General features: G+C 49.6%; 1 protein-coding gene across 1 annotated transcript in view; it reads right to left on the bottom strand.

Moving 5' to 3' along the window:
* Window positions 1-23,573, bottom strand: part of LOC142303863 (dual oxidase 1-like) — a 421,125-nt gene that overhangs the window by 88,741 nt on the left and 308,811 nt on the right. Inside the window, exons 21-22 of the mRNA XM_075345668.1 lie at window positions 10,097-10,272; window positions 263-338 (exon numbers count right to left, since the gene is read on the bottom strand). Coding sequence (XP_075201783.1) covers window positions 263-338; window positions 10,097-10,272 — 252 coding nt within the window. The remainder of the gene's footprint in view (window positions 1-262; window positions 339-10,096; window positions 10,273-23,573) is intronic.

Raw genomic sequence — 23,573 nt, 5'->3', positions numbered from 1 at the left:
TCTTCTTCTGGCAGCGCAGATTAACCCTTTTCTTCTAACTCCTCAAACGCTCTCCTCCAAGACTGTAGATAAGCCAAATAGAAATTCTATTAGCGCATCTTCAGTCTCTTGGATATCAAACTTAGGCTGAGCAGGTCTGCTTCTACGTCTGGGACAAAAAACATATTTTCTGTATGACATATCAAAAGATTTCTTAAAGTGCACTTGCTCTTTAAGCAATGATATTTTATTTGCATATAATCAAAGAATATAGAATACATACTCTTTTTTGTCTCCCCTTGTTCCAATACAGGAAACTCTTCTGACCATTTGATTGTAGACCTCTTTATCATCCATACCTGAACACACAAGAGATGGCACTTGATACGGATTAGATTCTATGACAGCAGGATGTGAGAGGAGCTATAGGCAGAGGGAGGAGCTAGGAGCTGAGTTCCGCCCCTTCTCAATTTTCTATCCACATATAATCTTTTAAGTAACATCAGCTAGTTGGGGTTTATTTTGGAGGCTATTAATGACATTTTGCAAGCTCTATCCCTGATAGCCTATGTGCACATGATGTCTTTTTCAAGAGTGTCTGCTCAGGAATCCTCCTGAAAAGACCTCAATAACTGCTAAAGAAATAGTACATAAGCCCTGCTGTGCATATCTTCTTTTTGAGCATCCTTTAACTACTTCAGGCTTTGAAAATTTTTAAAGTGGCCAAAATTTTATATACATAAAAAAAGACGGCAACAGAAAACTGCTTCTGCTTCAAAAACCTTATGGGAACGCCAGTGTATGTAAGGCAGTCTGCAAAAAATCGGAAATGTGTGAAGATAGCCTAAAGGGTGCTTTACACGCTGCAACATCGCTAGCGATCTCTTTAGCGATGTAACAAGCCAGATCGCACATACGATTTGCAGAGATCGCACATGTGACCGGCGCTATATAAAAATGACCTATGTGCGATCTTGGCAAATCTTATCTGCGATCTGGCGTGTCATGTGCCGCCCCCGTGCCAGCAGCCTGTCGCTGCTCGGGTCCGGACCTTCTGGTGGGTGGCTTGAGGGTCTCCGAACCCGGGGGATCCCGTGGACACTCCGAATTAAAAGGGTCGGGGGGTGGTGGACGTATATGTACGGGCTTGGACACCAAGGCTGTAGATACGGGGCATCCGGGGGAGATGTTGTGAAGCAAGTTGTTAACCCCTCTGTGGGCAGGGATGGTGGCCCCGGGACCCGTTGGGGTTGGTGGTGCAGGGAGATGGGCGACCGCTGGGTGCTGGTGTACTCACTATTAAGGAAACACATGAGTCTCTGGTAAACCAAGGTGATGGTGGTCGGTGCCCACAGCCGGCTACGTTCTGGTCAAACCACCCGGCTGGTGGTCTCTGTCTTTTTCCTGCACCTTTTTTAGAATGGTGGACTGCCTGTGATTACAACTTCAGGAGTCCGCTCCCGGCTGGTTGTCGCCTAAGGAGCCCTTGCCCGCAGACGCTGGCCCGTGGGATCTCTGAACCGTGGCGGTGGCTGTTATCCCCCTCGGTGGGCTGTTGCCTTCAATCGGGACTTTAGGTGGGACAGGACCTCTAAGCCTGGCCGCAATCAGTTAATTAACCAGTTCCGGTCGCTTCTGGACCTAGCTTCAGGGTCTGAGTACCCCCCTGTGTGTTCCGGTTTCCGAGTGGGTTCCCCGGGTCGGTACCGGTGGGCTACAACCCTGTCCCGGTCCACCTCAGTTCCAGCGAGCCGTCTTCCCGGCTCCTGCAGATGGAGACCGCTGTCTGCCTCCTAGCCAAAGGCACCAGGGCTCCTACCCTGGTACCTGTCAGTTTTCCTTCAAGCCTGGGACACAGGCCTGACCTCCACTCTCCTTGAACTTCACTACTGAACTGCTGAACTGAACTGTCTGTCTGTTTTCCTGCCCTCGGGCTGTCTAAAACTTCTAGGTGGGCGTCTTCCAACCACCTGGTTCCGCCCCCTGGTGTGTCTATCAAGCCCTTAGGGGGTGACTAGGGTTTTGAAGGTCGGCTGATGTCACCTGTGAGGGTAGGGTGTTGTGTGGGCCCTATTTGTGACTACCTGGCCTGGCCAGGGCATCACATGTCACATCACTAACGAGATCGCTAGCAATGTCGTAGCGTGTAAAGCACTCTTTACACTTTAGCCAGAACAATCACGGATGGTCATTATGAATGCCAGCATGTGTTTGAATTAGAAATGATTCGCCTTGAACCATATTCTCACTCGGGGTTGATTAAAGCCACCAAGACTTAAGGCTACTTTATATGCTGCGACATCGCTAGAGATCTCGTTAGCGATGTGAAATTCTAGATCACAAGACAAATGACCTATGTGCGATCTCAAAAGATCGCACGTGCGATCTAGAATTTCACATCGCTAATGAGATTGCTAGCGATGTCGCAGCATGTAAAGTACCCTTAAGGCCCTAATGCTATTATGTGTCACACAAATAATAGTTTATCACTTTTTGGAAGTTATTGTAAAGAATAGAGTTGAGCGCGGTTCGCGGTTCGTGGTTCTCCAGTTCGCGGCTCGAGCGATTTTGGGGGCTGTTCTAGATCGAACTAGAACCCGAGCTTTTTTGCAAAAGCTCGATAGTTCTAGATACGTTCGAGAGTGGTTCTAGCAGCAAAAAACCCAGCTAATTCCTAGCTGGCTTTCCGCTGTAATAGTGTAAGTCACTCTGTGACTCACACTATTATGACATTTCAGTGTATAGTGTGCGGGAACAGCGCATTCAGATCACTGCTGTTTGGATAATGGATTGTCACATGTCCCTGCATTATAAAAACGAGTATCTGCCCGTCCGGACGCCATTATCTGCCTTCTGCGTCCTTGGTGTCAGACATCACTGGCGCAGCTCCTATCGCCTATACAGCTGTATACGCTCCATACACAGCGCTGGACAGCATTGGGATAGCACTTTCTCTCAGTCCTTTTAAGGGCTCATACCGGCAGGGTCAGAGCCATAGGTGACAGGTCCTGAAAACAGAGTTTAACAGCTACACAAGATGACAGCGTCTGTGTAGCTAAGGTCAGGGATTTCCTCGCTGCATTTCCCCATTAGGAGGGATAGAAAGGCAGGCTTCCTTTCCTCTACCCAGACCCACAAACCTGCCACTGTACCCTCCTGCCCTTTGCACATTCCAACTCATTGTTACTAAGCCATTATACTAGCAAACACTGAGTGAACTTAGTGGCATCCTAAACGTGGCTATTGGAATTCTGTATAGTCCCAGTAGTGCACAGATATTTGCAGCACGTCTGCCTGCATTGCACACTCAAACTCATTATAACTAAGCCATTATACTAGCAAACACTGAGTGAACTTAGTGGCATCCTAAACGTGGCTATTGGACTTCTGTATTGTCCCAGTAGTGCAAAGATATTTGCAGCACGTCTGGCTGCATTGCACACTCCAACTCATTATAACTAAGCCATTATACTAGCAAACACTGAGTGAACTTAGTGGCATCCTAAACGTGGCTATTGGACTTCTGTATAGTCCCAGTAGTACAAAGATATTTGCAGCACGTCTGGCTGCATTGCACACTCAAACTCATTATAACTAAGCCATTATACTAGCAAACACTGAGTGAACTTAGTGGCATCCTAAACGTGGCTGTTGGACTTCTGTATAGTCCCAGTAGTGCAAAGATATTTGCAGCATGTCTGCCTGCATTGCACACTCCAACTCATTATAACTAAGCCATTATACTAGCAATTTATGCTGCCAGTTTAAGGGCCATAGTTGCATTGTCAGGGATATTTATTCTTTATTATTCTGCTGTTAATAAAGCTAGACCACCGCTGCAATCTACACCACCTCTCAATTTTTACTACCACATTTTCAGTGCACAATCTTGTCGCAATCAACATGAGTGGCAAAATGACAGATGCTGGTGGAAAGGGGAAGAGGCGTGGTGGAAAAGGAAAAAAAAGGTTTGTCCGTGGGGAAGGTGGCAAAGCTCCATTATCATCTGCTGAAGATAGACCATCTACCAGCAAAAGTAAGATGTCTACTACTTACCGTGGACAATCCGATGTGCTCCCTTTTTTACGGACACGAACAACAGGAACAAAGGTAGATGATGGCCAAAAAAGGAAAATGCTTGAATGGATCTCAAGTGGTCCAACAAGTGCCCTCTCAGCCACCTCAAGTATCGCATCCAAAAAACACCAGTCCTCTGAGTTGTCATCCCAATCAAACTTGCTTTCTCCCAGCTCTGAAGTCTCCATCAGCCCTGCACAGTATGGTGGAACTGAGATGGCTGAGTCTGCAGAGCTGTTCAGTCACACTATAGCCTGGGAATCAGAGGTCTGCTCCCAAGCTACAGTGAGTACAGACCAGGAAATGGTCTGCAGTGATGCCCAGAACCTTTGTGACTCTGATTCAGGCCGTGAGGACCAAGTTTCTGTGCATAATGTTGACCCTTTGTCACAAACTGTAACATCTGTGGTTATAGACAATGAGGAACATACTGATGAAGATGAGACGCAGATACCCGATTGGGATGACAACTTAAATATTCGTTCAGGGCAAGAAGAGGCTCGGTCTGAGGGGGAGGGGAGTGCAAACACAACAATTGATGATGAAATTCTAGATCCCAACTACTGTCAACCCCCAGTCAGGCACTCGAGGAGGTCAACAGAGGCGGTGGAGGAGGATGCAACCGACGACGAAGTTACCTTGCGCCTTCCTGGACAGAGTCGGAGCACTTGTAGCACGTCTACAACTGCATCATCAGCCACCACTCTGCCTCTGAGCACTAGTCGGGGGGGCTCAGCAGGTCGCATGCCCTCTAAGCCTTGCCTAGCCTGGTCCTTTTTTGACATAGAAAAAGATCGCCCAAATTACGCGATGTGTAAAATTTGTCGTGATTCTGTTAGTAGAGGTCAAAACCTCAGCAGTTTGACAACTTCTTCCATGAATCGTCACATGAATAAATATCATAGGTCCCAGAGGGAAGTTCACCGTGCTGCAATGCGGCCTAGCGGAGCGAACCATCCACCGCCTGCCCCTTCCAGTGCATCCGCGCGCTCTTCATCTTCTAGGACTGAGGGGACAGCTGTCACACCTGGTTTTCCACGCACAACTTCCACCACTGTAACCGCAACAGGCAGTTTGCTTGGTAGGTCGTCAGTTGGTTTGGAAGGGGAAACAAGTGAGTGTGTACAGCTCTCTCAGACATCGATAGCACCAACGTTGGATGAAGACAACATCATGTCTCCGCCTGCACTTTCCTCACAAACCTTCATTTTTCCAGGGACACCCTACTCAACACCGTCTACACACAGCAGCCAGATCTCTGTCCCTCAGATGTGGTCAAATAAAAGGCCATTTCCTGCGACCCATGACAAAGCTAAGAGGTTGACTCTATCCCTCTGTAAGCTCTTGGCTACCAAAATGCTGCATTTCCACCTAGTGGACACACAGGATTTTAGAGACCTTATGTCTGTCGCTGTGCCCCAGTACCAGATGCCTAGTCGCCACTACTTCTCTAAGAAAGGTGTGCCCGCGCTACACCAGCATGTCGCACACAACATAACCGCTTCCTTGAGAAACTCTGTGTGTGAACAGGTGCATTTCACCACCGATACTTGGACCAGTAAACATGGACAGGGACGTTACATGTCGCTGACTGGGCACTGGGTAACTATGGTGATAGATGGTGAAGGGTCTGCTGCACAAGTCTTGCCGTCCCCACGACTTGTGTGTCAATCCTCTGTCTGTCCAAGTTCCGCCACTGCTTCTGCCTCCTCCACCTCATCTGTGTCCTCCACCTCCGCCCCAAGCCTGTCTGGTCAGGCCACCAGCGTTCTCACTGCGCAGAAGGAATCATGCACCCCTCATTACTATGCTGGCAGCAGAGCGCAACGGCATCAGGCGGTCTTTAGCTTGACATGTCTTGGTAATAGGAGTCACACAGCTGAGGAGTTGTGGTCAGCTCTGCTGTCCGAGTTTAATAAATGGTTGTCTCCACTCAACCTGCAGCCTGGTAAGGCCGTGTGCGACAATGCTGCAAACCTGGGTGCGGCCCTTCGCCTGGGCAAGGTGACACACGTGCCTTGTATGGCTCACTTGTTGAAACTTGTTGTCCAGCAATTTTTAACACACTATCCCGGCCTAGATGGCCTTCTGACCAGGGCACGAAAACTGTCTGCTCACTTCCGCCGTTCAACCGCCGCAGCTGAGCGACTTGCATCGCTCCAGAAGTCTTTCGGCCTGCCGGTTCATCGCCTGAAATGCGATGTGCCGACACTCTGGAATTCGACTCTCCACATGTTACAGCGACTGTGGCAGCACCGCCGAGCCCTGGTGCAATACGTCATGACGTATAGCCTGGGCCAACGAGATGCAGAGGTGGGACAGATCACCCTGATGGAGTGGTCTCAGATCAAGGACCTATGCACCCTTCTGCACAGTTTCGACATGGCGACGAATATGTTTAGCGCTGACAATGCCATAATCAGCATGACAATTCCAGTCATTTACATGCTGGAGCACACGCTAAACACTATTCGGAGTCAGGGGGTGAGACAACAGGAAGGGGAGGAACTACAGGAGGATTCATATGCGCAAGACACAACAACATCACCGAGGTCCAGACGGTCATCATCACCAACGCGGCAGGCATGGGACCATGGGGGACAGGGATCAACAAGGGCACATGGTAGCAGGTGAAATGTTGAGGAAGGTGCAGGAGAACATGAAGAAATGGAGGACGAACTGTCCATGGACATGGAAGACTCAGCGGATGAGGGAGACCTTGGTCAAATTTCAGTTGAAAGAGGTTGGAGGGAGATGTCAGAGGAAGAAAGAACGGGTAGCACCTCTATGCCACAAACACAGCGTGGACTTGGTCTGCATGGCTGCGCAAGACACATGAGTGCCTTCTTGTTGCACTACCTCCAACATGACCCTCGTATTGTCAAAATTAGAAGTGATGATGACTACTGGCTTGCCACACTATTAGATCCCCGGTACAAGTCCAAATTTTGTGACATAATTCCAGCCATAAAAAGGGACGCACGTATGCAGGAGTATCAGCAGAAGCTGTTACTCGATCTTAGCTCGGCTTTTCCACCAAACAACCGTGCAGGTGCAGGGAGTGAATCTCCCAGTTGTAACTTGACAAACATGGGACGGTCTCGTCATCTTCAACAGTCTACCCGTACCAGTAGGACTGTATCTGGTGCTGGTAACAGCATTTTTATGGAATCTTTTCATAATTTTTTTAGACCCTCCTTTGCAAGGCCAACAGAGACAACACGTCTAACACATAGTCAACGGCTGGAGAGGATGATACAGGAGTATCTCCAAATGAACATCGATGCCATGACTTTGCAAATGGAGCCTTGTTCATTTTGGGCTTCAAATCTAGAAAAATGGCCAGAGCTCTCCAGTTACGCCTTGGAGATTTTGTCATGTCCAGCTGCCAGCGTTGTCTCTGAACGTGTCTTCAGTGCTGCTGGGTGTGTGCTGACAAATAAGCGCACGCGTCTGTCCAGTGACAATGTGGACAGACTAACGTTCATCAAAATGAACAAGTCATGGATCCACCAGGAATTTACTACCCCTGTGTCATCCTGGGGAGAGTAAATGCTTGTGGATTTGGAATGTGCTTGATGCAAATCTAGCTGTGAAGTGTACAACTGGGGCACAAGTGCTGCCACTGAAGGGGTGGGTGTGTGTGGGGCACAATTTTTGGAAAAAAAAGGGAGACTCCGCTTGGAGTAACCCTTGCTTGCTGTGTTTTTTTAAAAATGATCCAAGATGAACAGAGCTGGGATCAGGAAAGACTTTGCTACCTACCCCGGTGTCATCCTGGGGACGGTTAAGTATGGCGTATTTTTGAATGTGCTTGATGCAAATCTAGCTCTGAAGTGTACAACTAGGGCACAAGTGCTGCCACTGAATGGGTGGGTGTGTGTGGGGCACAATTTTTGGAAAAAAAGGGAGACTCCGCTTGGAGTAACCCTTGCTTTCTGTGTTTTTTAAAAATGATCCAAGATGAACAGAGCTGGGATCAGGAAAGACTTTGCTACCTACCCCGGTGTGATCCTGGGGACGGTTAAGTATGGCGTATTTTTGAATGTGCTTGATGCAAATCTAGCTGTGAAGTGTACAACTGGGGCACAAGTGCTGCCACTGAAGGGGTGGGTGTGTGTGGGGCACAATTTTTGGAAAAAAAGGGAGACTCCACTTGGAGTAACCCTTGCTTGCTGTGTTTTTTAAAAATGATCCAAGATGAACAGAGCTGGGATCAGGAAAGAGTTTGCTACCTACCCCGGTGTCATCCTGGGGACAGTTAAGTATGGCGTATTTTTGAATGTGCTTGATGCAAATCTAGCTGTGAAGTGTACAACTAGGGCACAAGTGCTGCCACTGAATGGGTGGGTGTGTGTGGGGCACAATTTTTGGAAAAAAAGGGAGACTCCGCTTGGAGTAACCCTTGCTTGCTGTGTTTTTTAAAAATGATCCAAGATGAACAGAGCTGGGATCAGGAAAGACTTTGCTACCTACCCTGGTGTCATCCTGGGGACGGTTAAGTATGGCATATTTTTGAATGTGCTTGATGCAAATCTAGCTGTGAAGTGTACAACTAGGGCACAAGTGCTGCCACTGAATGGGTGGGTGTGTGTGGGGCACAATTTTTGGAAAAAAGGGAGACTCCGCTTGGAGTAACCCTTGCTTGCTGTGTTTTTTAAAAATGATCCAAGATGAACAGAGCTGGGATCAGGAAAGACTTTGCTACCTACCCCGGTGTGATCCTGGGGACGGTTAAGTATGGCGTATTTTTGAATGTGCTTGATGCAAATCTAGCTGTGAAGTGTAAAACTAGGGCACAAGTGCTTCCACTGAATGGGTGGGTGTGTGTGGGGCACAATTTTTGGAAAAAAAGGGAGACTTCGCTTGGAGTAACCCTTGCTTACATTGTTTTTAAAAATGATCTAAGATGAACAGAGCTGGGATAAGGAAAGACTTTGCTACCTACCCCGGTGTCATCCTGGGGACGGTTAAGTATGGCGTATTTTTGAATGTGCTTGATGCAAATCTAGCTGTGAAGTGTACAACTGGGGCACAAGTGCTGCCACTGAAGGGGTGTCTGTGTGGCCCAATTTTTGGAAAAAAGGGAGACTCCGCTTGAAGTCACATTGCGGTGTTTTACATGATTTTAGAAGGGCATGCCATGCCTATATCTGTGTCTCGTTCTCTTTTTCCTCGTAACGCTGTTTTGTTTTCACATGAGAATTTGTCCTTGTCACTTTCCCATGTGTTTGTGTTGTGTTGTGAGTTGTTTGTCACCTTTTGGACACCTTTGAGGGTGTTTTCTACGTGTTTTTATGTGTTTGTGATTGCCTGCCATTGTTTCCTATACAGTTCGAGTTCGGTTCGTCGAACGTTCGACGAACCGAACTCGAACGGGAGCTCCTTTCGGCGAACCGACCTCGAGCCGAACCGCGACCGGTTCGCTCATCTCTAGTAAAGATTTCCACGATAGTTTTTATTGCAAATATAATCCAATGATCAAAATATATGTTAGACTACGATTAAAAGGAAAGAAATTATATCTGGCAGCTGGGCCCTCAGAATAATTTCTCAAGAAACTTCAGCCCAAAACCGCTCTGAATTATATGGTAAGGCCCTTATTTAGACCCTATTAAAGGACAACTTGTGTTATTTGAATTGGTGCAAAATTGTGAACAGTGTTTAGACAATATATCAAGACTGGCGCAGTGTACGCTCGTGTTACACCAGTCTTGAGATAGTACAATCTGCTCAATTCATACCACTCCATGAATTCGAGTCATCTTATAAGTGGTGTGCTCTTCAGTGTGCCACACCAGAAATTCTACTCTAGTGAAAGACTGGATAGTACTTATGGTGTACAAAATGCTGTCACGTTTGATGAATTGGACGACCACGTCTCATCCTGCCCTTACTGCTCCCAAACTCCGCACATTTTGGTGGAGCTGATTCAAACTGATTTGAATATGTCAACAATTTTGAGACTTTTCAAAGATTTTCCACTACTTTTCTGATTTAAAAGTTTTGATACATCGGCCACTTTGTCTGCATACCACACCTTTAAATTGTAGCTTTGTAAAACGAAGTTCTTTATCATGATCCCTCAGTAGATAATGGAAATCTTCCCAAGTCAGCTCATTTTTATTTTCAAATCCTGCCTCCTTAAACATCACTTCTATTACTTGCTCAGCTTGATCTTTGGTAAGGCAGTTGTTAGAGATCTCAATGAAAGATCTGAAATAATAAATAGTGATATGTTAAGAATTTTATATTTTCCATAGCCTTGCTGTACGTAGTTAAAGTGGTTGCCGAGTTCATTTTTTACAAAAAAATCTCTGAATGTTATTGAATAAAAATGATAATAGTAAAAGACATACTGATTCCCAGGAAGGTATTCACAGGTCCCACTGCCCCAGGCACTAAACATGAATACCAAGTGTAGTGTAGTATATTGTATATAGCACAGCTACTTCACAGAATTTTAATGTAAAAGAGCAATACAGTAAATGATTTACCCCAAATATATAAGTGCACATGACTCTATATAGTGTCTGTGTTATGTAATATAATATATTATACACTGCCCTCCTCGATTCCAGTATAACAGTCTGCAAGAACAAACCCGCCCAGTAAAATAATGTCGCAGACGAGTTCACTCAAGAATCCTCCATCTCACCCTGTTCAGTAGAAAAAACTGTGGAGAAAAGAGCGCAATAGTGTCTTACCCCGGTAGGAAGGGGGGTGTGAAGAGGGGGGGTTAAACTCACCTACAGGGGTTGTGAAAGCCACAACTCCTATAACAGCATGTAAGTGACTCCGAGTCACGGCAGCGGTCCCCAAGTCGGCAGATAACGGAGAGTGGTAGAGCAGGGTATTTAAAAAGCTGCGCCAATGACTACCAGATCATGAAGATTGAAGATTAATGTAGCTTTATTTGTGCACTGGTCAAAGTGTTTTGGGAGACTCTGCTCCCTTCCTCAGGACAGTCTGGCAAGGAACATTAAATCAGTAATTAATTTTCCTTGCCAGACTGTCCTGAGGAAGGGAGCAGAGTCTCCCGAAATGCGTTGACCAGTGCACAAATAAAGCTACATTAATCTTCAATCTTCATGATCTGGTAGTCATTGGCGCGGCTTGGAAATACCCTGCTCTACCACTCTCCGTTATCACCCTGTTCAGTAAAAGCATATAGTACTAACATGTAGAACTGGATAATGCAAAGTAGCATGTAGCTGGAGCAAGCACCGGAGCTGTCTCTCTGTCTCCTCAGTGATGCTTGCTCTTTAGTGATGTTCTTTATTGATGTTAATGTTAAAAGCACACAGACTGCTGGTCCACCAGTCTAAGCATAACTCTTCTCCAGCTCCCACCACCTCTTGGCTGCAGTGGCTACCAGTCAGCTTGAACAGTATATAACACGCGCAACCCTAGGTGCCAGTAGATAGGCTGTAAGTGGGGCATCTATTTGAACAAAAATTGTATCACTCGCCGGTTCCCACAACTTGCGGTCCTAGACACTAGACCTTAAGTGCCTAGTGGAAAGTATGATTTAGGGATAATGAAAAAACACGGTATTGGCTGCGCTGCTAGGAAAGTTCATAGCCATGAACATTCCTAGCAGCGCAGCCGATACCGTGTTTTTTCATTATCCCTAAATCTCTCATCTCCTTGCTGGAGTTCACGGGGCTGCTGCAGCTAATCGAAGATTTGCCTGAATCCATCTACGCTTCTGGAGGGCCGGTGAGTCACCGGCATCGTGTCTACGGGTCCGTCCATCCCAGAGGAGGAGCTGCAGCCTAACGCTGGTCTGGCTGCTGAGCTCTCCACGTGGGTTATCGATCGCGTGAGCGGCCGCCCGGGCTGGAAATCTTGCGGGCTTGAGAGGACGAGATCCCCGCTGATGCCAGTGGTACACCTTGTATTTCCCTTCGGCTGTTTCCCCAGTGTTGTACCTGATGTACAACAGGATCAGGTAAGTGTGGCCATCACACTGCTTTAAAAAAAAATTTTATCATTGGATTTTACACAGGAGCGCGCTGTGGAGACACGGGGCTCAGTGGGCGCTCTCGTCCACTAAAACCCGCCGCCTTTAGAAAGACAGCGTGGCTCAGGGCTCATCCCAACTGAACGCCGGCCTCCCTAACCGTGGGCGTAACACTACTCAGACAACACAGGGTGAGGGAACCACAATAATTAGACTTTATTGGATCCCCAAACAATTAACGGCACATAACACATAACCAGCAAAACACACAAATGTAACAGGCAACAGAGTCCCACCCTTCCGCTGGCTCACCAGGGATTAGAATGTCCATGCCTCACAGGTTCCAAGCTGTCTGAGGTCTGCAAAGTCTGTAACAGGTGACTGAACTGTCCCAACCTGAGTGTCCTCCTTAGGTAGTCCTGGTTTGATGATAAAATCCTGGCAGCCGGAGTCGAAATCCCTAGGCTGTGGATATGGTCTCCAACCGGGTCCGGAGTCCCTAGATTGAAGCCATAAGATATCCTGATCCTCTAGTCAGCTCCAAAGAGCTTAGACTGGATCCATCAGCATCCATCAACAACCCCTGGTGGCTTAAAGAAGTCTTTTTATAGCCACAACCTTCCACTTGGATACACTGCGTCCTCATCGATTGGTTGGACAAGATTGCTTCTCCCATTGGAGAAATTTCAAGCTGCATGGACAATGTTCATTTAAATGATGTGCATAGAAAGACTGAGGGTGTACATGTAAACTGGGAGTCACCGACTAGACAATGGCTACTAAGGTAATTACATTATCAATACACAACTACAATACAATGGTTACTGGACATGTCTGGAGAACAATACCTCTGGCTTTCAATGGTCAACACAATTACATTGAGTCAACAAGAGTCTTGTAAAAACAATGAGGGACTTCTCCCCCGTCTATAGACAATCATGCTGTCTGGCTGGATGTTAAGAAACTTTAACCCATGAGAGTCCATGTCGTCACATTCCTCCCCCTTCTTAATATTAGCCAGACATGATAGGCTTCCGATCATCCTTCTCCTCTTGACGGCATTGTCCTTTTTAATGGTGAGGTCAGCAACAGAGGCTCGCATCTATTCACCTCCCCCTGATTACCTCCCCCAAGTTGAGCAGCCATATTGTGGACAAGCACTAAGGTGGGGTCCATGAGTTGGGCCTGCACAAATCTCCCACTATCAATCCTCCCCCAGTCAATAGCCACAATGTGGTTAGGCTTACTCACGGTTCTTGGCTCAGAAGTGGATGATGGAGACCGGGAATGCAAACCATCCCTGGAAAAGATGTTAGAAAGATCCACATCAGGGTCCTGCTTGGCTTGGAGGTGGGTGATCGCTTCTTCAAACTGACTGGATAGTCCTTGTACTAGGTCATTCTCCAAAATGACTGGTGTGAGCAGGTAATTCACAAGCCCCACTTTCACTTCCCTTTGAGTGGTATCCGTGTGGGGAGGCTGTCCATAAACTCCATATGGACCTCTTCCTGGTCAGACCCCAAAGTAACTGTTGTGGGGACGGTGTCCATAAGCTCCACATCAGCCTTGCTCTGATTAGTCTCCACAATGACAGGTGTGGGGAGGCTGTTCACAAGTCTCACATCAACCTCTCCCTGGTCCTTTCCCAAAATAACTGGTGTGGGGACGGTGTCCATAAGCTCCACATCAGCCTTGCTCTGGTCAGACTCCACAATGACAGGTATGGGGAGGCTGTTCACAATCTCCACCTCGACCTCTCCCTGGTCGGTCCTTAGGTCCACCTGCACACATGCCAGAGGGACGTCTGAGCGCTGGCCCTCAGCTAGGGAGACGGACAATTGGGAAACCGGTAAAGGGTCTTCCGGAGAAACAACAACTGGGCTTCCAGAGTGATGGAAGATCCAATGTCTCGAAGTCCCTGAGCCTGTATATCACCGACCTTGACCGTCTGGATGTGGGGATCGAGGTTGGCTGGTGTACGGTGTCCGGCCCGCCGTAGGGTGTGGACTGGATAAACCACTTCCTTAGCTATTGGTGTTTCTTGGGAGCAGCATTCCCCAGGTCTCGTTGGTTCATCTCGGCACATGTTGACTGGTTGGAGTGGCAGACGGGCTCCAAGCATGCGGCCTCGGTTTTGGAGACAATCCTTATCTATATGTCCATTGCGCCCACATGTATAACAGCGCCATAGATTGGGAGAGTCACAGGCCCTGTCTGTAGTCCTTTGTTTTGGCGCAGCTTCTGCTGGGTAGCGGGACCATCCTTCTCGACCGGCTGGTGTTAGCAGTACTGCAGCTGGAATCCCATAAACATATTCCAGAACATAAGCCCTCTCTTCTCTTGAGGATCTAGGCCACAATGCATCCAACAACGCTGTGGTTTGGGCCATCTTGGACAAAGTTGATTCCCGATTGTCACTAGATCCATGATGTGGCACATAGTCTAAATCCTCTGGGTCAATATCGGCGGGATCCTCATCGTCCTCTGCATCATTCTGGGCATCACAACGGACTAATTTCCGGATCAAGTCCGACTGAGTCTCAGCGCTCCAGCAGACAATCTCTCGCCTCCGGCACAGATCCTGCAGCATCCATTTACTGCAGCGATCGTAACTCCTCTCTTGTCCTTGTCCCATGGCTGAGCTGGTGGGGTTGGACATGGCAGCGTCCGAAACCTGAATGCCTCCCCTATGGCCTGCTGGGTATGCTTATGTGCCTCCCTGGTTGTTGAGCCCTGGACGGTGTCCGAAAACACCAGTCCACTGCAGCTCCCCTGGGTAAACCAGGCTGAGTAGTATCCCACTGCTGCCACCAATTGTGGAGACACGGGGCTCAGTGGGCGCTCTCGTCCACTAAAACCCACCGCCTTTAGAAAGACAGCGTGGCTCAGGGCTCATCCCAACTGAGCACCGGCCTCCTTAACCGTGGGCGTAACACTACTCAGACAACACAGGGTGAGGGAACCACAATAATTAGACTTTATTGGATCCCCAAACAATTAACGGCACATAACACATAACCAGCAAAACACACAAATGTAACAGGCAACAGAGTCCCACCCTTCCGCTGGCTCACCAGGGATTAGAATGTCCATGCCTCACAGGTTCCAAGCTGTCTGAGGTCTGCAAAGTCTGTAACAGGTGACTGAACTGTCCCAACCTGAGTGTCCTCCTTAGGTAGTCCTGGTTTGATGATAAAATCCTGGCAGCCGGAGTCGAAATCCCTAGGCTGTGGATATGGTCTCCAACCGGGTTGGAGTCCCTAGATTGAAGCCATAAGATATCCTGATCCTCTAGTCAGCGCCAAAGAGCTTAGACTGGATCCATCAGCATCCATCAACAACCCCTGGTGGCTTAAAGAAGTCCTTTTTATAGCCACAACCTTCCACTTGGATACACTGCGTCCTCATCGATTGGTTGGACAAGATTGCTTCTCCCATTGGAGGAATTTCAAGCTGCATGGACAATGTTCATTTAAATGATGTGCATAGAAAGACTGAGGGTGTACATGTAAACTGGGAGTCACCGACTAGACAATGGCTACTAAGGTAATTACATTATCAATACACAACTACAATACAATGGTTACTGGAAATGTCTGGAGAACAATACCTCTGGCTTTCAATGGCCAACACAATTACATTGAGTCAACAAGAGTCTTGTAAAAACAATGAGGGACTTCTCCCCCGTCTATAGACAATCATGCTGTCTGGCTTGATTTTAAGAAACTTTAACCCATGAGAGTCCATGTCGTCACACGCGCCCCCCCCTTTTTTCTTTTATCTTAGTGGAAAGTATGGGCATTCTGATCCCACAGTACTCCTGTGGCACCTCTTGTATGGTACCTGTTTGATCTCTGCATCCTGACCAAAGATGATGGCATTTCGAAACTAACAAGTGACCGCAGTCACTGACTACAGTTGTGATCTCGGCAATATTTACTACAGCCATTAGCAGTGGTCATATATTATAATGGAAATAGTAATAGGCCAAATAAGCATTCAGCTGACAGCCATTTCATGTTAGTATCCAGTTTTAGGCTAATTGCATGGATTGTTGCTAGTCAGTACAAGGCATGAGAGGATATAGCCACGTTACAGCTGAAGGTGATATTTTAGTGTCCCTCTCCAGGGCTATGGGGTACTCGGTCCCGGGCGGTGTACTACTGGGATGTGTCACTGGGTGGCCGTTGCCCAGTTCCGTGACCCTGGGGGTCGCATTAAAAGGGGTTATATACAGGGGAATGTTCAACAAGTTTATGTCTTGACGCCACTTGTGGATTGCGGTTATGGAGATAGAACTGCCGCTGCACAGTCTCTCCACTGGGGCTGATGTGGACAGCAGCCTGGAAGTTGGGCCCTCCGCAAGTAGAGCCGGGGCCCCAGGAGGTAGGTGATGGAGTTAGGTGCGGGAATAAGGTAGGCCACACAAAGGGTTTGTTACGGGGGGCTGTCTGATAATAAAACCTAAAGGAATATCAGACAGTCAGGGTCCACCGTGCAAAGACTCTGCTGCAGACTATGGCAGAGTGCAATACCTCTGTTAAACTCACAGAGGAATATAATTAGTAAATAAGGCAATTCCTCCCTTACTTGGAGGGTGTGTGGAATGGTCTCTGTTAATGATCACAGAGACAAAAGCAGTGAGTGTGAAATGGCACCTACCTAGGTCCGTTCCTCTAATGGTGCCAGGAGACGGACAACAGCGTAAGCCGCACAAAGCTCCTACCTGCGTTCGCTCCACTAGTGTGCGAGGACACGAACCACTAGATATGGCACCTGCCTAGGTCCGCTCTTCTAGTGGTGCAAAAGAGACGGACAGCAGCGTAAGCCGCACAAAGCTCCTACCTGCGTTCGCTCCACTAGTGTGCGAGGACACGAACCACTAGATATGGCACCTGCCTAGGTCCGCTCTTCTAGTGGTGCAAAAGAGACAGACAGCAGCATAAGCCGCACAAAGCTCCTACCTCTGTTCGCTCCCCTAGTGTGCGAGGATACGAACAACTGCCAGACGCAGTATAAGGAACGTTACCCTAGCGGCAACGTCCACCTACGAGTAGAATCACAAGGCCCAGCCGGACCATGTGCCTCAGGCACCTGCCTATGTCCGCTCCACTAAGAGGTAAGGATACGGACTGCAGCCGAAGCTGTAAGGTATAAGAACGCTACCTGACGGTAGCGCTTACCTAACATAGACAGAGAGATGCCTAGAGGGACGTGCACAGGGCGTCTACCCTCATGCATGAACCAAGAGGACTGAGCGCCGGGCGGCGTGCGTCAGGGTCTTATATAGACTCTGTGCCTCATCCAAGATGGAGGACACCAGAGCCAATCCGCTGCCAGAATGACAGCAATGACGTCACGCTGGCCTATCACCGAGCAAAGCGTCACAAGCACATGACCAGCGACCAATCGGCATGGAAGGTGTCAGAGACATGTGACCACGTGTCACAAGCACATGACCAGAGGCCAATCAGCTTAGAAGGTGTCAGAGACATGTGACCTCGTGTCAGCGATGATGTCACCCGCACATGTGCAATGGCTCCAAGATAGGACTTAGGGGCACTTTGCACACTGCGACATCGCAGGTGCGATGTCGGTGGGGTCAAATTGAAAATGACGCACTTCCGGCATCGCATGCGACATCGCAGTGTGTAAAGGCTGGATGATACGATTAACGAGCGCAAAAGCGTCGTAATCGTATCATCGGTGCAGCGTCGGCGTAATCCATGATTACGCTGACGCGACGGTCCGATGTTGTTCCTCGCTCCTGCGGCTGCACACATCGCTGTGTGTGAAGTCGCAGGAGCGAGGAACGTCTCCTACCGGCCTCACTGCGGCTTCCGTAGGATATGCGGAAGGAAGGAGGTGGGCAGGATGTTGACATCCTGCTCATCTCCGCCCCTCCGCTCTGATTGGCCGCCTGCCGTGTGACGTCGCAGTGACGCCGCACGACCCGCCCCCTTAACAAGGAGGCGGGTCGCCGGCCACAGGGACGTCGCACGGCAGGTGAGTGTGTGTGTGAAGCTGGTGTAGCGATAACTTTCGCTACGCCAGCTATCACCACATATCGCTGCTGCGACGGGGGCGGGCACTATCGCACTCGGCATCGCAGCATCGGCCTGCGATGTCGCAGTGTGCAAAGTGCCCCTTAGTCTACAGCGCTTGCACATGTGCAGTAGCAAGAAATCCGGACATAGTCTCCAGAGCCACAGCAACTGTAACAGGGTTGCTGTGTAACTGGTTCTCTTTACTCACAGTGGGGGGGTAACTGGTAACCGGAGGAAGACTGGTGCTCACCTCTGGTTCCCTTAGTCCCAGTGCCGGGTTGATGACCTGGTGGCTTCTTTCCCCTGCACCTCTCTCAAGTTGGAGGGTCCCCGTGGCTTGGAGCGTCCTGTTTGTCTCTCAGTCTCTGGTCCGTACGGCGGGCAGTGTGAACCCTGTAGGGTGGGTGTTCCATTCGGGTTCTGGTTCTCCCATTACTGCTGGTGCCCCCGGACTTCTAAGGTCAGTGAGGTCCTGGATGATCCCCTCACTGTGCAGATTTTATCAGGTCTGCTTGGAGCATTTGCCTAACCTAGGGCTCTGTACCCAGTCAGTACTATGGTTCTGGAAGTACTTCTGCGTACTCCACCGGCAACCACACACCTGGGCCCTCAGGTCACCGTCACACTCCCGTGTCAGTGCAGTTACGTCCGTTCTCTCTCACTTCCACTTACTAACTGTCTAACTGTTCGTCCCCTCCCACCTGTTTGTCGTCTAGTGGACTGGATCGGCTCCACCCCTGGGTGGCCATCCATTGGGTCCACTCTAGTCTGTCACCAGTCTGTGGATGGGTAAAACTGGGATTTTAATGTGTTTTGCTGTTAACGCCACTGGTATCCCAGGTCCCTGGCGGTAGGCCCTGCATCTTTGGCAGGATGCAGTACCTTGTAGTGCCCTGATGGGTTCAGGGGTGCTACATTAGGCAAATATCATTTGTCTTAGACATGAAAAAAATAAAGTTTGTGATATATCTTATCAGAGAAATCTGCATTTGTCTCCTCCTGGACTGATCTCTCCCTCTCACAATTCTCTCTTCACGTGTAAAATATGTCTTCTGTGAATAGAGATTTTCACTTACTTAGATAGAAAATGACAAGTGCTATTCATAAAATTCTATAGAGATGGGAGGGTAGCGGAGGAGGCAGGGGCTAGAAGCAGATACAGACATTCTGCTGCAAGTTCTTCTGAAACAACAGTTACTCTTTTAGGTATACTGGAGGTATACTGGTATGGTGCCCAGGATACCTAGTACAACAGGCAGAGAGTTGGATCCTTTGTATTAATGGTCGTGGTGTCCGTGCCTGGTGCTTGGTGCACCCATGCAGTAGATAGGACACACAGTCTCTAGGTGTGCAGGAGTTAACCCTGGTATTACTGTCTCTTCTTGTAGCAGTATCCTATGGTGTTCTCCACAGTGATGGTGTGGTGCAAAGAGATAAGAGAATCAGGAGATGCTTCAACAGTAAAACAGATTAACTTTACTTGTTTAGCAGCCAAAAGGTGACCATCTATAGTTGGTATAACATGTTTAGATGACATAGCTCAACAGACCGACAGATATGGAAAACAGTCACATATGAGGCATGAAAGATGACTGCAGTCAGAACTTATTCTGCTGTCCAAGCTGACACAACAGAGCTTTCCTCTATCCCACTGGAATGGCATTGTCCAGCAGATCTCTAAGTTTCAGTTTCCTGTAACCCTCATGGTGTTGTAGGTTCTCATATTTTCCGATTTTATTATGGTGGTCCCCCACCCACACTCAGGCCCGCACTCCTTCTGCATCCACAGCATAGCTTCTGGTAGGCTAAAGGTGTTGTGCAGACCAGGGCATTCCATCAGCCTACAGGTTGCTGTTACGTACGAGGGGGACCCGGGGAAGCGTGCCAAGATGGGAAATGGACTGCTTCCGCCGGTCAAGGTCCACTGTGCGGTGTAAGGGACCGCCGCTATGGTGGGTGAAGAGTGAGCGGGTTGCTGCTAGCGATCGTCTGGAATGTCACAGACGATCTATGTACACCGATCTGCCCTAACCCGTGAGGGTTGTATGGCACAGATCTCACGGCTCGGTGTACCTGTTGCACGGGGAAGCACAGAGGTGCCCACGCACGTGTGCCAGTGGAAGTCACGAGAATATGGCACGAGGGTAGCACAGAGGTGCCCACGCACGTGTGCTTTCAATAACCAGGTGAGTCCAATGGAGACTTGAGGAGCTCACCTGGGACAGGAACACGGCCTGTTGACGGGGGTACTGCCGGAGCAGCAAGGCAGGATTACGGCCTGCAAACGAGGTACTGCCGGAGCAGCAAGGGCCAAGCCCACAAGAGACAGTAATGCCTGAGCAGTGGCGTGGCAGCACGCTGCCAGACATCCAAACATAGAAGGACGGTCGCGCGCCGCCATGATGGCAGGGGGAGCTTATAAGGAGGTGCAGCTCCACCCGAGGGCGGGCGCGAGGCGGAGATGACGGACGTGACCCAATCAGGGTCCACGACGTCTCAGCCTGGCCAGTCAGGATTCACCACGTCACCAGCCTTGTCATCAAGCCGTGTGACGTCAGTGAGCGAATCAGAACCCACCACGCATTGCACATGCTCACCCTCCTGCCTCTGGGAAATAGAGGCGGGATCCTCGGTCTCACAATGTGGAGAGATAACGGGAATCTCACTGCTTCCCTGAGCAGTAAACCTCTGCACATTGCGCAGCCTCGCAGACCTTCGGGGCCGCTGAGCAGGAGAGTCTGCGGCAGGCCAGGAATGGGAGACCGCTTCACTCCTTGTAACAGGAGAACCACTAGGTGTCACCCTTCTGCTGCCTCTCTGAGAAGGTATCTCCTGCACACTGCGCAGTCTGGCAGACCTTCGGCGCTGCTGAGCAGGAGTGCTCGTGGCAGGCAAGGAATGGGAGACTGCCTCAGTCCTTGCCTCAGGAGAGCCACGAGATGTAACATTACCCCCCCGTCTAGGCCCCCCCCCTGTCCGTGCTCAAAGGCCGCTATCAAACCCGGGGCACGGATATGATCCTCCAACTCCCAGGATCTATGCTCCGGACCACGGCCGGCCCACTCCACGAGGTAGTACCTCTTGCCCTGTATGACTTTTGTCTCCACAAGTTTTTCCACCTCAGGGTCGTCGGACGGGGAGTCGGTTTGAGCCGGCAGGGACCCCGAGAATTTATTAAGTCGTACGGGTTTCAGGAGGGACACGTGAAAGGTGTTGGCCATAGCCCAGCGTGGAGGGAGTTGGAGTCGATATGCCACTGGGTTTACCTGCTGTAGTACTTTAAACGGACCCAGATACCTAGGGGCGAATTTGGCTGCCTGTACCCGTAGGGTAACATTCTTAGAGGACAGCCATACTAGGTCACCAGGGGCGAAGGATGGTGCAGGGCGGCGGCGAACATCAGCCGTTGTCACCATCCGGTCTTTAGCCCTTTTAAGAGCCTCTTGGGTGTCATCCCAGATCTCCCGGGCCTTGGTCGCCCAATCCTCCACTCTAGTATCGGGTGACGTAATGGGCATCGGAACCGGGATTCTGGGATGTTGTCCGTTATTGAGTAGGAACGGAGTCTGGCCAGAGGATTCATGGACCGAATTGTTAATGGCAAATTCGGCCCAAGGAAGGAGGTTAGCCCAGTTGTCGTGGTGCGCGGATATAAAATGGCGGAGGTAAGTTACCAAGGTCTGATTAGTCCTCTCCACTAGTCCATTGGTCTCGGGATGGTATGCGGAGGAGATGTTCAGCTCTATCTGCAGGAGCTTACAGAGCTCTCTCCAGAAGCGAGACGCGAACTGGGGACCCCGGTCACTCACCACCTTGTCAGGCATGCCATGCAACCTAAATACATGCCGAATGAACAAGGTGGCGAGAGCACGTGACGTCGGGAGTCGTGGGAGAGGCACCAAGTGGACCATTTTAGAGAAGTGGTCCGTGATGACCCATACGACCCTGTGCCCTGCTGACTTGGGCAGATCTCCCAGGAAGTCCATCCCCACCACTTCCCAGGGACGATCCGGCACTGGCAGTGGGTGAAGAAGACCTGCCGGTCTCTGCCGGGACGGCTTATTCTGAGCACACGACATACAGGCTCCCACATATTCCTGTATGTCCTGGGGTAGTCTCGGCCACCAATAATGCCTGGTCACCAGGTCTCTGGTCCTTTTGACCCCGAAGTGACCCCCGACCTTGGAGGCATGGGCCCACGATAGCACCTCGTTCCTTAGTTCAGGGGGAACGAGGGTTTTGCCAGGTGGCACCTGGTCCAAAGAAGTGGGAGTGACCATCCTCAAGCTGTCCGGGGGTAGTATAAGACGAGGCTCCTCCTCGTCCTCCTCCAACACAACCATACAACGTGACAAGGCATCGGCCCGTACGTTCTTCTCACCGGCCAGGTGGCGGATAGTAAAGCGGAACCGGGAGAAGAATAAAGACCAACGGGCCTGCCTTGGGTTCAGGCGTTGTGCTGTCTGGAGGTATGTGAGGTTTTTGTGGTCAGAAAAAACCTCAAAGGGATGCTTCGCACCCTCCAGGAGATGCCGCCATTCCTGGAATGCTAGTTTCATCACCAGTAACTCCCTATCCCCTATGGAGTAGTTCCTCTCGGCCGGAGAAAAGGTCTTGGAGAAAAAGAAACACAGATGTTTCCTTCCTCGTTCGTTTTTCTGGTACAGGACTGCACCTGCACCGACCGAAGAGGCGTCTACCTCCAGTAGGAAGGGTTTGGAGATGTCTGGACGATGAAGGATGGGAGCTCTGGAGAAGTGAGTTTTGAGAGTGTAAAATGCCTCTACCGTTTCCCGTGTCCATGCTTTGGGATTAGCGCCCTTGCGGGTAAGGGCAATGATGGGTGCTGCCACCGTCGAGAAGTTGGGAATGAACTGGCGATAATAATTGATAAACCCCAAGAATCGCTGGATCGCCTTCAGCGAGCGGGGCTCAGGCCAGTTCATCACTGTCTCCAACTTCCCCGGATCCATTGCTAACCCCTGACTGGACACTATGTACCCCAGGAACGGCAAGGATTCCTGTTCAAAAACGCACTTTTCCAGCTTAGCATATAACGAATGGGTGCGGAGCCTCTTAAGTACTCGGATGACATCCCTCCGATGGGTGGTAAGATCGGGGGAGAAGATAAGAATGTCATCCAGGTATGCAACCACGGAAAGATACAAATCCCGGAAAATGTCATTCACAAAGTCTTGAAATACGGCGGGGGCATTGCAGAGTCTGAAGGGCATTACTAGATACTCGTAGTGACCGTCCCTGGTGTTAAAGGCGGTCTTCCACTCATCGCCCTTTTGGACTCGCACTAGATTATACGCCCCGCGTAGATCCAGCTTTGTGAAGACCTTTGCCCCGCGGAATCGATCAAATAGCTCAGTAATGAGGGGCAAAGGGTATTTGTTCTTGATTGTGATTGCATTTAATCCCCTGTAATCGATACAGGGGCGCAGATCCCCTTCCTTCTTCTGCACAAAAAAGAACCCTGCACCAGCCGGTGAAATAGA

Source organism: Anomaloglossus baeobatrachus, chromosome 4 (assembly GCF_048569485.1).
Source record: "Anomaloglossus baeobatrachus isolate aAnoBae1 chromosome 4, aAnoBae1.hap1, whole genome shotgun sequence".
Lineage (NCBI taxonomy): Eukaryota > Metazoa > Chordata > Amphibia > Anura > Aromobatidae > Anomaloglossus > Anomaloglossus baeobatrachus.
This window is presented reverse-complemented; position numbering and strand designations above follow the sequence as displayed.